At 56.1% G+C, this 13,333-nt stretch overlaps 1 protein-coding gene across 1 annotated transcript; it reads left to right on the top strand.

The window, feature by feature from the left end:
* Window positions 1–1,637: 1,637 nt before the first annotated feature.
* On the top strand, window positions 1,638–8,161 carry CCNG2 (cyclin G2; the record flags this gene model as incomplete). Its single annotated transcript, XM_084263982.1, has 7 exons — window positions 1,638–1,748; window positions 2,569–2,706; window positions 3,701–3,951; window positions 4,117–4,195; window positions 4,284–4,382; window positions 5,355–5,554; window positions 6,052–8,161. 7 exons carry the CDS (start codon window positions 1,638–1,640, stop codon window positions 6,182–6,184), a joined length of 1,011 nt encoding a protein of 336 aa, XP_084120108.1. The 3' UTR covers window positions 6,185–8,161.
* Between the last annotated feature and the right edge of the window lie 5,172 nt (window positions 8,162–13,333).

Genomic DNA, 13,333 nt, shown 5'->3' on the forward strand with positions numbered 1-13,333 from the left:
CCCCTCCCCGTGCCACACTGGGGGAGAAGGGAGAGAAATGCTGGGTCAAGCTGGGTCTGGGAAGGAGGGAGGGCTGGGGGAAGGTGCTTTAAGGGCTGGTGGCACCTCTCATTCCCTGGCTCTGGTGTCACTGGGGGTGCAGTGCCACCAGTCAGAGTTCCTGTCCTCTGCCCCGTGCTGAGTCTGTCCTGCCCGTGACGCTGACTGTGGGATGGTCTCTCCTGCCCTGATCTCCACTCCTGAGCCTCTCAGCATCTCTTGCCTCCCCTGCCCAGCTGAGCAGGGCAGGGACAGAGCAGCTTTGGGGTGAGGCGTCCCAATCCAGCCTTGAACCCCTGAGGAGAAGGGTCCCACCCCGGGAGCTGGGCTGCCTCACCCGGGCCGCCCGTCCCGTCTCGGGGGCAGGAGGGCCGAGGGGACGGGAGGGCCGAGGGGACGGGAGGGCTGCGGGGACGGGAGGGCCGAGGGGAGGGGAGGGCCGCGGGACCGGGAGGGCCGAGGGGACGGGAGGGCCGAGGGGACGGGAGGGCCGCGGGACCGGGGTGCCGCGGGGGCGGGAGCGCTGTCCGGCCGCGCGCGCGCCTCCCGCCCTGAGGCGGCGAGGGGAGCGCGCGCGGGGCGCGCGGCACGGTTGCTAAGAGCCGGAGCCGTGGGCGAGGCCGAGGCAAAACTCACCCCACCAATCCGGAGGGCCGGGCCGTCAGCCGGCGACCAATCGGCGGAGGTAAACAAACAGCGCCGTGGGCGTGGGGGGGGTGTGTGAGGGCAAGGGAGGCGCGCTCCCGGCCAATCAGCGGCTGGCGAGCGCGGGCCAATCAGGGCGGGGGAGTGTTTCGGCGGACTTTTTAAAACGGGCCGCGGTGCCGGCGGCCGCGCTCCCGCGGCCCTTTAAAGGCGTGAGGCGGCCCCTCCTGGTCTTCCTCCGCCGGGGCCTGGCTTTTCCCCGTCCCGCCGGGGCGCGGCGCCGCCCCGCCTCCCGTTAGCGGCCGCGCCTCCGGGTGGTCGCGTCGCGCCTGAGCCCCGCGCCGCCTCGGGGCGCCGGCCGCGGTGTGCGGCTGGAGAGGGAACTACTTTCCTCCGCCGCGGCGCCTCACCGGCCGGGCCTATCGCGGCGCGCTCCGCCCGGGGCCACCCGCGGGCCGCCAGAACAAAAACAAGGGGGCGGGGCCGCGCCGGCTCCATCTTGCTGTGGGGCCGGGGCGGCGGCGGCGGCTGCGGGGCCGCCCAGCGCCGGGACCCGCGCGGGGGAGGCGAGCGGGGCCCGCCGCGGGCGGGGGCGCCAGGCGGCCCTGCCTGGATGCGGGGCCGACCCCCGGCCGCGAGGTGACGGGAGCCGGGCTCGCCTCCCCCTCCCCGCCGAGGAGGCACCGAGCGGTGAGGCCCGAGGAGGGGGAAGGGGGGTGGGCGGCGCTCGGGGTCGCCTCGCCGCTGCCCCGGGGCCGGGCCGCTCCCTTCCCGAGGCGGCCCCTTTGTTCGCCCCCTAGATGGGGCTGGGGGGAGGGGGGGGTGCGCCCCTCGGGTGGGGCGGGGGGGGTGTCTCTCGGCTCCCTTTGTCCGGTGGGGAGGGCAGCCTGCCAACCCCTGACGCCTGGTCTCCGCCTGCCGTACAGGGGGGAGCTGCGGAGGCCGGGGGGAAGATGAGCAGCGAGGGGCTGCGGCTCTTCAAGCAGCTGAATCTCCACCTGGAGCTGGAGGGGCGGTTCCAGCCCCGGGAGAAGGGGCTCAGCCTCATCGAGGGCGCCGCCGAGGTGAGGAGGGGGAAGGGGAAGGGGGGCGGGCTGGCGGGGCCCGGGGGGAGCGGGCAGCCTGCTCGGGCGCTGGGCACCCGTGGGTTTAGCGGCTCCCAGCTGGCGGGGAGACGTGTCTCGGGCCAGCCTGCTCTGCCCTCGCCCAGCGCCGCTCGTTCTCCTTCGCTCTGCAGTCTGTGCCTTCAGAGAGCGGCGAGGTCTGGGGCAAGGAGAGCATTCAGGCCTGTGCTGTTACTGGTTGGACTGGGGAGCGAGCGGGAGCCGGGGCAGCGGCGGCAGGTCCGCCCCCGGGGCTCGGTGCGCTGAGCGGTGCTGGGTGCTCAGGCGGGGACGCGGCCGCGCCGCCAGCAGCAGGGGCCGGGCAGAGGAGCCGTGGAAAGGGCCGTAGTGGCTGACCACACCACGCCACCGAGCCGTCTCCAACCGGTCTGCCTGTTTGCTTCGAAAGCAGGATGCTTGTCGCTGAAACGCGTGCGGGCAGGGAGGAGAACCAGCTCAATGTGGTCATCTCCGCTCCCAGGAGTCACCCACTGCCCGTGCTCAGCAGTGACCGTTTTTAAATCACCAGCGTGTGCTGGGAAGCTGTGCTTGTGCTGGCTCTTGCACCAGCCTCCAGACCTGCCTGTAATCTGTGTGCTGTGGGTGTGTTTTGTGTCTCCAGCATCAAGACTTTTCTTTATTTTACGTAGGGAAGTAAAGTGCTTATAGAAGAAAAGAATTGCATCCCTTTGATCAAGCTAAAAGATAACTTGGGGGCTTGAGGGGTCACAGGCACCACCACTACCACAGAATAATCCTGACTTTGGCTTTCTTGCCACAGAATGAAAACAGCCTGTGTCCCAGACAAAGGAACGCCAAGGTGGAGGATCTGTGGAGCCTGACCAACTTCTTTGGCTTTGCAACTGAAACGTTTGTTCTGGCTGTGAACATTCTGGACAGGTTCCTGGCTCTTATGAAGGTATTTTTAGGGGGAGAAGACCTGCCACGGTGTGAGCTGGGGGTATGTGAGATGCCTGAGAACCTTCTTGTCTGAGGGAAAGGGGAAGGCTGATCTAGGAGATAACTGTGGCTGGTTATGCATTCTGTGCTGGCAGCTCTTCTCAAGTCCTCCTTTGTAGGCTTGGAGTGCAGTTCTTACATGAAAGGTGAACTGGCATTGCTGTTAGTTATTAACTGCTTTAAACCACGGCCTGTCTTTAGGTACTTTGGCAAGTACCAGCAGGGTTTGCTGCCTTGTAAGCCTGTAGCCCTCACCCTGTAGGTGTGAAGAACTAAGAAAGGAGATTGCAGCATGAGCAGAGCAATCTGTGTTAGCTGATAGTGCTAGGGCCTGAGTCAAAGCCCAGCTCAGTGCTGGGACTGAGACCAAGTGATCATTTCTGGGTGTTTTCAGTTTTGATGGCAGACTGTTCACACCTAAACCAGCTCCCCCTTAAGCTGGCAGGAGAAACACTAAAGCTGTCTCAGTTCTCTAGTCTGACTGCCCTTCAGGTTGCCCAAAAGGTTACATGGGGGAGAGTTGCAGAGTGGGACTGTCTGGAGCAGGCTCAGGCCGGATTGGGATGGGCTTTAAACGAGGGTGGGTGAGCACTGCCGCTGGGAGCAGCGGGGTGTTACAGCTCTCCCTGCAGTTCTCACTGCGTAGCTGTGGGGAGCAGTTTCACTGGAGCTTCTCAGCTGCTGAACTGCCTCTGACTTGGCAGTGGCAGAGTCGTGTTGCTTTATTGGCTCTGCCAGCTGTGTTTCCATGAAACTAAAGTGATGAAACCAGTTGAGGTGTGTGAGCTGGCTGACTTGGGTCTGGCTGAGATAAGCTAATCTCTTTCTGTCAGACTATGAATATTCCAAGCAGCTTCCCTGGGCTGGGTGAGGTGTTGGTGTTGTGATTTCACACCCACGATGCTTATGAGGGGGGAAAGGTGAGTGTTGATAGTGCTTCCTCTTCCTCTCAGGTGAAGCCCAAGCATCTGTCTTGCATTGGAGTTTGCTGTTTCCAGCTGGCTGCCCGAGTGGTGGAAGAAGAATGCAACATTCCCTCTGCTCACGAGCTGATCCGGATCAGCCAGTGTAAATGCACTGTGTCCGACCTGAAGCGGATGGAGAAGATCATCGCAGAAAAGCTGCACTTTGAATTCAGAGCTACTACTGCCTTAACCTTCTTGCACTTGTACCACACTATTGTACTCTGCCATACCTCAGAAAGGTGGGTAGGGGGGCGTGCTGCTGGTGGGCTGGGTGTTGCCCAAGCCCTTCCTCTCTTTCAGTGCCTCTGAAATGATTGTGGCGCTGGTTGTAGAGGAAGCAGCTCCTCAGTTCCTCCTTCCTGATGGATGAACACTTGTTGATGTGAGTGCCTCTTCTCTTGCAGGAAAGAAGTACTGAATCTCGACAGGTTGGAAGCTCAGCTGAAAGCTTGCAACTGTCGTCTCATCTTTTCTAAAGCAAAAGTGAGTAGAAGGAAGCGGCTTCCTCTGGCTCCTGGGCAGGTTCTGATTCATGTCAGACTGAGCCCTGGTTTGTTTTCTGTCCTCCTAGCCGTCTGTCTTGGCCTTGTGCCTTCTCACTCTAGAAGTTCAGACTCTGAAATCTGTTGAGCTGTTTGAGATCCTTATGCGTGTTCAGAAGCACTCAAAGGTAAGGGTTTCAGTGGGCTGGTGTGGCGGGTGTTGGGACTGGTGTGGGACTGGTATGATTCCTGATGTGCAGCCTTAGGCTTAACAGACCCCTGCTCTGAGTGGCACAGTCTTCACAGGTGTGGTTCGGGGTGATCCTGCTCTGGTAGGGGGTTGGACTAGATCTCCAGAGGTCCCTTCCAACCCCGACTGTTGATTCTGTGATTCTGTTAGGCCCCAGCTGAACCAGGTGGTGACATGGGATTTGAGCATCTGCCTGTAGCTCCTGTAACTAACGCAGCTTCCTTGGTGGAATGCCAAGTGCAGAAATCCCGCTGCCTGGAGAATCGGGTCAGGCAGTCGATCTGCACTGGCACATCTTGGCAGCTGCCTGGCAAGCAAAAGGGTTATGGCTTCAAAAACTACCTGGAATGTTTAAAATCAGAACAACTGCTGACCTCACACCTCCATGGTGCCTCCACACAGCACATGCTTTAACAAGCAGCCGACTCAACTCCCATAGTTCTGGCTGCACATTCGAGAGAAGCTTCCAGTTGTTTCTTGGGGCTACAAAGACTGCTGGCCTGGCTCTTCTTTTTGCCTGAATAAACCAGGATTTGTGGCTTTATGCTCTCTCAGCTGATGTCCACACCAAGCTTTTTACTCCCAGGGTTAAATTGAACTAACCAGGTTTCTTGTGTTCCCCAAAGCACACGATTGTTTCATTTTTGAGTGGAACAGTTGTGGTTTCCTTTGGAGGTAATAATGAAAATGTTAACAGCTGCTGACAGGGGCCAACTGTCAACTGAATTCAGCCTTCAGCGTGGATGTTTGAGGGGTGTGTACAGTGGTTCACCTTCAGAAGCAGCCCAACTTTCACAAGGGGAGCAGGGTTATGACTCAGATCTCGACGGATGTTTTCCACGTCCTTTTGAGCAGGTGGAAGGGAAGGAGGGGGGTGTCAGACTGAACAAGTTCCTTTTCCTCTTGCCAGATAAGCGACAGTGACCTACTTTACTGGAGGGACCTGGTCTCGAAATGCCTGGCAGATTATTCCTCTCCTGAATGTTGCAAGCCTGACCACAGGAAGCTGGTTTGGATTGTCTCGAGGCGTACAGCCCAGAACCTGCAGCACAGTTACTACAGTGTGCCTGAGCTGCCCACCATACCCGAGGGCGGGCGCTTCAGCGAGAGGTCAGTGGCAGTGAGACTGGGAGCTTCACTTGCGGGGGGGGTTCTCCTTTTCACCTCTGTGCAAGTAGGGCTCGTTCAGTACTGCTTGGGGGAAAAGCTGCCAGCTTGGAAGATGTTGGGGGACTATTGTTTAGAGCCTGCACTTCTGCAGAAGGAAAAAGAGAGGGGGAACTGTCACTGTGGTGTTCAAAAAGCACTTTGTGGGGTGGGGGGAGGCATTCCCCTATTTTAAAGGCAGGGGAGTTTACAGAGCATTGAAGTCTTACAAAGCAATTGATGCTTGACATCTGGAACAGCAGCTCCTTGGCTTACAGGAGGTTTTTGGCCTCAGGAGAAAGCAAGCTGCACCCTGTGAGGGTTTAGCTGTAGCACTGAGCAGCGTTTGGAGTTGGGGTGTCACAGTGGGAACAGGCCAGCTTGCAGGGCAGCCCAGCATCGAGGCTTTGTGGCTTTGGAGGTGGTGAGCTTTAATCTGCCTTCCCTGCTGTTCCTTCTAGCGAAGACTCCTGCGAAGACATGAGCAGCGGAGAAGAAAGCCTTAGCAGCTCTCCACCCAGCGACCTGGAAGGCGCCTTCTTCTTTGAACTCAAACCTAAAACAAAGTGGCAACCTCTTAGTTGTCGGTCTTAGTACGATGGAGACTGGGTGCTGAGATCTTTAATGCACCATAGAGAGTCTTTTGGCAATAATGAGCGGGGTGGTAACCTGTAAACTGTATTAAGGCAAGAACTGCTGCGGTCTGTCCCTGCTTGGAATGCCTGCCTTGTTTTTTTTCTTTGTAATTTTAAGGAAGAAGAGAAGAGTTCTGTTTGGATTCCTAGTTCAGCAAAAAGAGTTCATGTTTAGTCCTGTTGTCAACAAGCATGAATGAAGCCCAGTGCCTGGTGCTCCAGAGTGGTTAGCAGTGTGCCCCAGCCCGACGAAGGCAGACAGCTGTGTGAGCAGGGATGTAGCCAGCACGCTGAGGGAAGGAGGTGGTTTTCCTCCCTTTACTTTGCATTCATGCTTATTTGGAACAGGGTCCAGTTTTGGGCTCAGAGATGTTGATCAGCTTGTGCAAGTCCACCAGGAAGCTGCCAAGAGTAAGTGCTTTGGGGCGAGGGGACCGGAGAGGAGAGGGGAGGTGAGAGGAGCTTATTCAGCCTGGCAGTGTGGCCTTGGAGGGTGGGGGGATGACATGGGGTTGAGCAGCAGCCTTTTGGTGTCTGAGAGGAGGTTGCTGAGGATGAGGGGATGTCAGGGTCTTAACTGAGAAGCACGGGGCCAGAGTGAGAGGCTGTAGTGGAATGGAGGTGTCCGTTCATGGAAGCTTGCTCCGTGGGGTGGCTCGGTGGACAAGGAGCGGCTGTGCGGTCTGTCCTGGGAAAGTCTCAAGCTCCAACGTGACACGGTTTGAAAGGAGCATTTGACCCTGCTTGGAGGGGGAGGTCAGACATAGAACCCTCCTGGGGCACCTCAGCTCATTAGTATTTTGGGATTAAATTGGCTGAGCAGGGTGTGTTGAATGATGTGTATGTAGTACCAGGCTGGAACCATTCGCTGCCCAGTGGGCTGAGTACTCACACTGCTCCAGTACCTCATGGGCTGGGGTCTCAAGTCACATGCTCCAAGCAGGTGGGGTTTTCTTTCTTTAAAGCTTGGCTTTTATAAACTTCAGGAATCCCTCTTCCACAAGAGGAGTGTGTGTGGCAAGGAGGGAGTTTATACTTGCTATGGAAGGATAGCATAAAGCGTGTGGCAGGATGAATCTCCTACGTCCTTTGACACAGACACACCGAAATTCCCATTGTGTCCTTCAGGGTGTTTAAAGTCTTCATTGTTAACATGCTGATTCATGCTACTAGCTTAGACTTATTAACATGGTAAATCTTGATAAGTCTACATTCCTTTTAATATTTAACCCTTGTAGTTGTTTTTCAGTATATCCACGTTACTGAGTCATAACCAGACTTGTTTGCATGCTTACGTACAGCAGTTAGCGCAGGAGAAGCTGAGTCTAGGCAGTGATACCAAGGTAATTGTGATGTTGAAGTAGTTAATGTAATGGTTATTTTTCCCTGAACTTCTTTTGTTGGAGCACAAACAGGAAGCACGATGGTGTTTCTCTGCGTTGAGAGAGATGCCTGAGTAGCAAGAGGACTAATTAATTAGCTGGAAGTCACGGTGTGAAGTGTGGTGGTGCCAAAGTAGGAGAGAAGGAGCTGAAGGCTGTTGGGGTTAGCTGCAGGTGTTGTGTGAGAGCGGTGCTGTAAGTTCCTAACTGTTCTGTGATTTCAGTTTGAGAAAAATGCAAAAAAAAAAGTTTACAAAATGTATATAAAAATGTAAATGGAAAAAATGTACAGAAAAAACTTTAAAATGAAAAGCAAGCAGAAAATACTGTATTTTTTTACGTTCTATGTACCTTTTTTTGTAGGTATGTTGCATGTAGATAGTAATTTATTGTGTACTCTGTATGATATAAATATTGTACATCTGAAGGCTTCTTCCTGCAAGTCTCTGGAAGCTCACTCCTGAAATAGAGTACTTTGGCTACAGGTAACAAACCTACCGAGGCTCGTTTGGGTTGAGGACACAAATAAACCAAGTGCTGGGATTTGTTAAGTGTGTGAGGTGTGGCTGGTTACTTTTTGGGGGTGTTTTCCTTCTGCACAGCTGTTTTCTAGGCTCCCCAGAAGTTCTGCTGAGTGGTTTGTGGAGAAAAAGGGAGAGGCTTCTCTCTGCCTTGATGGATCCTTTGGCTTTGCTGCTGTCAGCTTGAGAAGGTGGTTGTTGAGGTACCTTCTGCTGGGCCCCCAGTTGCCTGTGGGCTCTGGTGTGCTGGGATGAGTGGTGCACATCTGGCATGTTGTGCACATCTGGCAAACAGGAGCTCCCACTAGTGCTGGAGTTGGGAAGAGTGTGTGTGGGGGGGTGTTTGTTGGGTTTGTGGTTGCTGCTGTTCTGTGTCTCCTGAGGAAAACCTGGGGATGAGTCTGCATCTTGGCAACTGGAAGCACCTAAAATAACCCCTCAGAGGCAAACTTGAGCATGTTCCCTGTTTGTCCCATCTTGCCCAAGTCTTTCCAAATGGTGCCTGTGATGCAGAAACTAAGGACTCGGGGGCTGTAAAGGGTTCTTGGTGGAAAGATGTTCTAGCCCGAGGAGGACTGGGAGAGGGAGCCAGGACCTGCGCTCCTGAGGTGGCTGTAAGCACCATCACAGACCTATTGGACCTTGAAGCTTGATACACATCTTCCCTGCTGTTGTCCTGGTGCATGGGATGGAGTGAGAGAGAGCCCCAAAGGCTCCCTCTGCCAGGCCAGCCTGCTTCCCCCCAGCCACCACTGCTGCCAGGGGAAATCCTGCTTGGGACCTTTCACCTCTGGGCAGCGTGTGTAGGCTGGCAGTGGCTCGGGCACTGCCACACGTTGGCAGGGAGCGTGTGTGGGAAGAACAGGGCTGCTGCTGCTGCTAAAATCATCCTCAGAGTGTAAGGACTACTTGGGGGGGTGTTGAGGCTTTCATAACTCTTGGTTTTAAATATGGGAGCGTGCTGCAAGGCTTCTTCCTTCCCATGGAGAGCAGATGTGGGCTGGACACTGGGTGTGTGTGACTGAGTTGGGTGTGGAAGCCCCTTCTGCCTGCGAACTCCCAGGACCCACTGTGAGCCAGGTAGGCAGTGGAGCTGCTCCTCCTCCAAGCACAGGGTGCAGTGTTTCAGGAGCAGTGGCTTCCATCCCACGTGTGGTGACCGCTCTGAGCATCAAAGCTGCTGCAGCACGGGTGCTCAGGCTCCTGCTCGGGTGGCTGTGGTACAGCAGCAGCTAGTGAATAGCACGAGTGCTGTGTGGGTGAGCTGTGGGGAGGTAGGAAGCCATGGGCAACACCCCTGGGCTTACCAACAGCTTGTTTCATAAAGCTTGAGGGGTAGAGTTCAGCCCCTTTCGAACTTGTCCTGGCGTGAAGAGAAACTCACTTGCAGGATCTCCTGTGCTGTTTGTCTGTGGTGCAGCTGGAGTGCTGGGTCCAGTTCTGGGCCCCTCACTCCAAGAAGGACATGGAGGTCCTGGAGTGAGTCCAGAGAAGGGCAACCAGGCTGGGGAAGGGGCTGGAGGGCAAATCCTCTGAGGAGCAGCTGAGGGAGCTGGGGGTGTTGAGCCTGGAGAAGAGGAGGCTGAGGGGAGACCTTCTCCCCACCTCCCCTGCCCTGCCAGGAGGGTGCAGAGAGGTGGGCGATGGTCTCTGCAGCCAGGGGACAGGAGATGGGACAAGGGGCAATGGGCTCAAGCTGCCCCAGGGCAGGATCAGCTCAGCTGGGAGGGAAAAGTTCTTCCCTGGCAGAGTTGTGGGGCTGTGGCACAGGCTGCCCAGGGAGGGGCTGAGTCCCCACCCCTGAGTGTGTTTAACAGAGGGGAGATGAGGTGCTCAGGGATCTGGGTCAGCACAGGACAGGGACGGTTGGACTCCAGGGGCTTAAAGGGCTTTTCCAACCCTGTGACTCTGTGAAGAGTAAAGTGTTGGAGCAGGAGATGTCAGACAGCCCTGACTATGGTCCCTGTCTACTGTGAGCATTTCATCAGTGTCCCTTATCTGGTGCTACCTGTTGGAGCTGTGGGGTGTCACCCAGCCTTGCTGTGTGGTGAAGCCCCTGCATGTCTAGTGCAGCACACACACCGACAGGAGAAAGTTGCCATAACAACTGAATGAAGCAATTAGAGTAATAGGCAATTAAAATCTCATCCTTAGTGTTGCATAAACAGAGCATTTTGCTCATGAATTATTAGTGATCTTGCCTCTAGACCTGTATGTTCTGTTCCTGATTTGCAGTCTCAACAGTTTTGGAATTAATGAAGCATTTCATTCCCCTTCAGAGTGCTGCTGGCTCGGGCTGTGTTTTGGGTTTGGGGTGGGTGTTTTTGGCTGCAGTGAGAACATCCTCATCAGAGAGATGTAAACACTATTAGAACATCTGAATGAAGGAAGCCTTTGTGATGGGGTTTCCAGAGCACTTCTGTGCTGGCTTTCTTCCCACCCAGGGATTTCAATGGGAGAAGAACAAGCCTGTAATGATGGATTTTGCTCCAGACCTTGAAAGGCAAATGCAGCTCCTTCCTCTGCCAGGAGCTTCCTCCTTGTCCTTACATGTTCACCATCCCTTGGGGTGCTCAGGGAGAGGCTGGATGAGGGACTTGGGGACGTGGGTTAGTGGGTCGCATGGGTGGCAGGGGGGCAGTTGGACTAGATGAGCTTGGAGGCCTTTTCCAGCTTTCAGGTTTCTGTGTCATGACACTCAAAGGTCACTCCTCTCTGCCTGTGTGTTCCTAGATGTCACAGCCAGGACCTTGCAGGAATCTGGAGACGTCAAACCCCGTGATCCTGGACACTGTCCCATGCAGCCTACTTGAGGGGATCCTGCTCTGGCAGGGGTTTGACTGGGAGATCTCCAGAGGTCCCTGGCAGCCCTGCTGGATCTGTGATTTGATGCTGGATCTGTGATTTGATGCCTTTCTGAATCCCTGAGTCGAACCAAGACAGGAATGGCTCCTCACTGCGGCTCCCGGCGGTGAAGGGTAAGTCACCCGAAAACAGAGCACCAGGGAGCTGCCGTGGAGAGGTGGGATGTGTAGGGAGGGCCCAGGAGATCTCAGGACCATCAGTGGCCATGGAGCTAGGCCACCCATTTCTTCCCATTTAAGGGGGAGGAGGCATTCAGTGTTTCCCATGTACACTCTGGGGAAACCCCTCTGTTTCCTCCCTCTGCTTGCTGGGAGGGGGATGTCCCATGGTGGTTCTCCAACAGCCTTGTGCATGCTCCTGGCCTGCTGGCTATGGGTGGATGTGTGGACCGAGCCAAGGAGAGCTGCAGTGGGGAGAGTCACACAACAGGAGAGGGAAAACACCATCTCTGTTTACTTTGCAAGGGCCTGCATGTTTGTTCTCTGGGGATTTCACGTAGCTGTGGGTGAAATGTTTCAAAGGTCAGAGTTGAAAGTATAATCCCAAGTCTCCAAGGCACTTGGGAAAACATTGCTGCGGTCTAAAGAGCAGTCTTCTCACCTACAGTGTCTGAGCCAGGGATGTAGGAAGTGGTTTTCATCCAGAGCTCCATTATTAGCTATGTCAGGGAGCCAAAGGACTTGAGGCTGTCCCTGGTTTGGGCTGGCTGGCCTGCCAGGAGTCCAAAAGCAAAGGCCAGCAGCCCAATGGCTCGTGCTGCAGATGGTCAGAAGCTGGGTGCTGTTTACGTGCCAACTCCTTGTCCAAGATGTTGGCTTTTCCCTTGGTGTCTGAGGAGAGCAGAGGGATGCTGCAGCTCCCAGGTGATGCTCTGTGCTCCCACATGCTGTCCCTCACTTGAACCGTGCCATAAGAGGCTTGTGAGGCCAAGACCACCTCTTCTAGGGAGACATTCAGCAGTGCTGTCTCACCAGAGGCACTGATGGTGCGTCCAGAGCTCATCTGTCCGATGCCTTCTGCTTCCCTGAGTGATACATCATTCAGTGAGGTGTAATCCTGCTGCCTTTACCCTGGCTGGGCAGTCAGGAGAATCCCCATGCTCAGTGCCAGGGATGCAGTGAGCTGCTTCTGGCTGTTGTGACATCAGACGTGGCTCCCTGGAAGGAATTTGGGGTGGTTCTGTGTGGAACCTGAGCAGGCAGCGCTGCAGAGTGCTGCTGCTGTTGGAATAGCTGCTGTCCTGCTCTCAGGAGCCCGAGCTGGGATTCACTCTTCTGCCCCAAGCTCTCTAATTCCCTGTCAGTTCCCAGGGTGACACTTGCTTTAGCCAGGTGAGTGCTGGTGGTGACAGTGCTCCTCTGAGCTGTTCCTGGGAACAGTTTGGCTCACAATGCTTATGAAACCAGGGATTTTGGTTTCAGTGTTTGTGGTGGTTTGTCCCTGGCTGGAGGGCAGACACCCCCCAAAGCTGCTCTGTCCCTGCCCTGCTCAGCTGGGCAGGGGAGGCAAGAGATGCTGAGAGGCTCAGGAGTGGAGATCAGGGCAGGAGAGACCATCCCACAGTCAGCGTCACGGGCAGGACAGACTCAGCACGGGGCAGAGGACAGGAACTCTGACTGGTGGCACTGCACCCCCAGTGACACCAGAGCCAGGGAATGAGAGGTGCCCCAGCCCTTAAAGCACCTACCCCCAGCCCCCCCTCCTTTCCAGACCCAACCTGACCCAGCATTTCTCTCCCTTCTCCCCCAGTGTGGCACAGGGAGGGGCAGGGACTGGGGAATGGGGGTTTGGGTCAGTCCCTCACCAGCTGGTTTCCTTCTTAGGCAGGGTGGGGGCCGTTCCTCACCCCTTCCCCTGCTGCACCGTGGGGTCCCACCCACAGCAGACAGCCCTCCACCAGCTGCTCCCAGGGGAGTCCCTTTCCCAGGGGGCTTCAGCCCCCCCAGCTGCCCCAGTGTGGGTTTTGCTTAACTCAGCACAAGCTGGAGGCAAATCACTGCTCAGATCTTGGCAAATGGAGCAGCCTGGGCCTGGTGTTGCTGCCCTGGAAGGGAAGGAGTGAGGGTGAAGCTTGAATCAAAGAGGGATTGAGGGATGGGGTCCTGTCCTGCAGAAGAGGGTCCTGTGACTGGGATGTCCCAGTGATGCACTCGAATAGCTTCTGCCATCTTCCAGATCATCTGCATCAGCCAAGGGCCTCCTGATGTCTGCCAGGCTGTGGTGGCTTCCATCACCGACCTGAAATGCAAGTCTTCTTGTGGGGCACAGCAGCTCAGAGCCACTGTGCCTCAAAAGAAGAGCTTTGCCTCAGGCCTGGTAGAAACCTGGGCTCCCTGGTCT

This window comes from Gallinula chloropus (genome assembly GCF_964237585.1).
Source record: "Gallinula chloropus genome assembly, chromosome: 4".
Lineage (NCBI taxonomy): Eukaryota > Metazoa > Chordata > Aves > Gruiformes > Rallidae > Gallinula > Gallinula chloropus.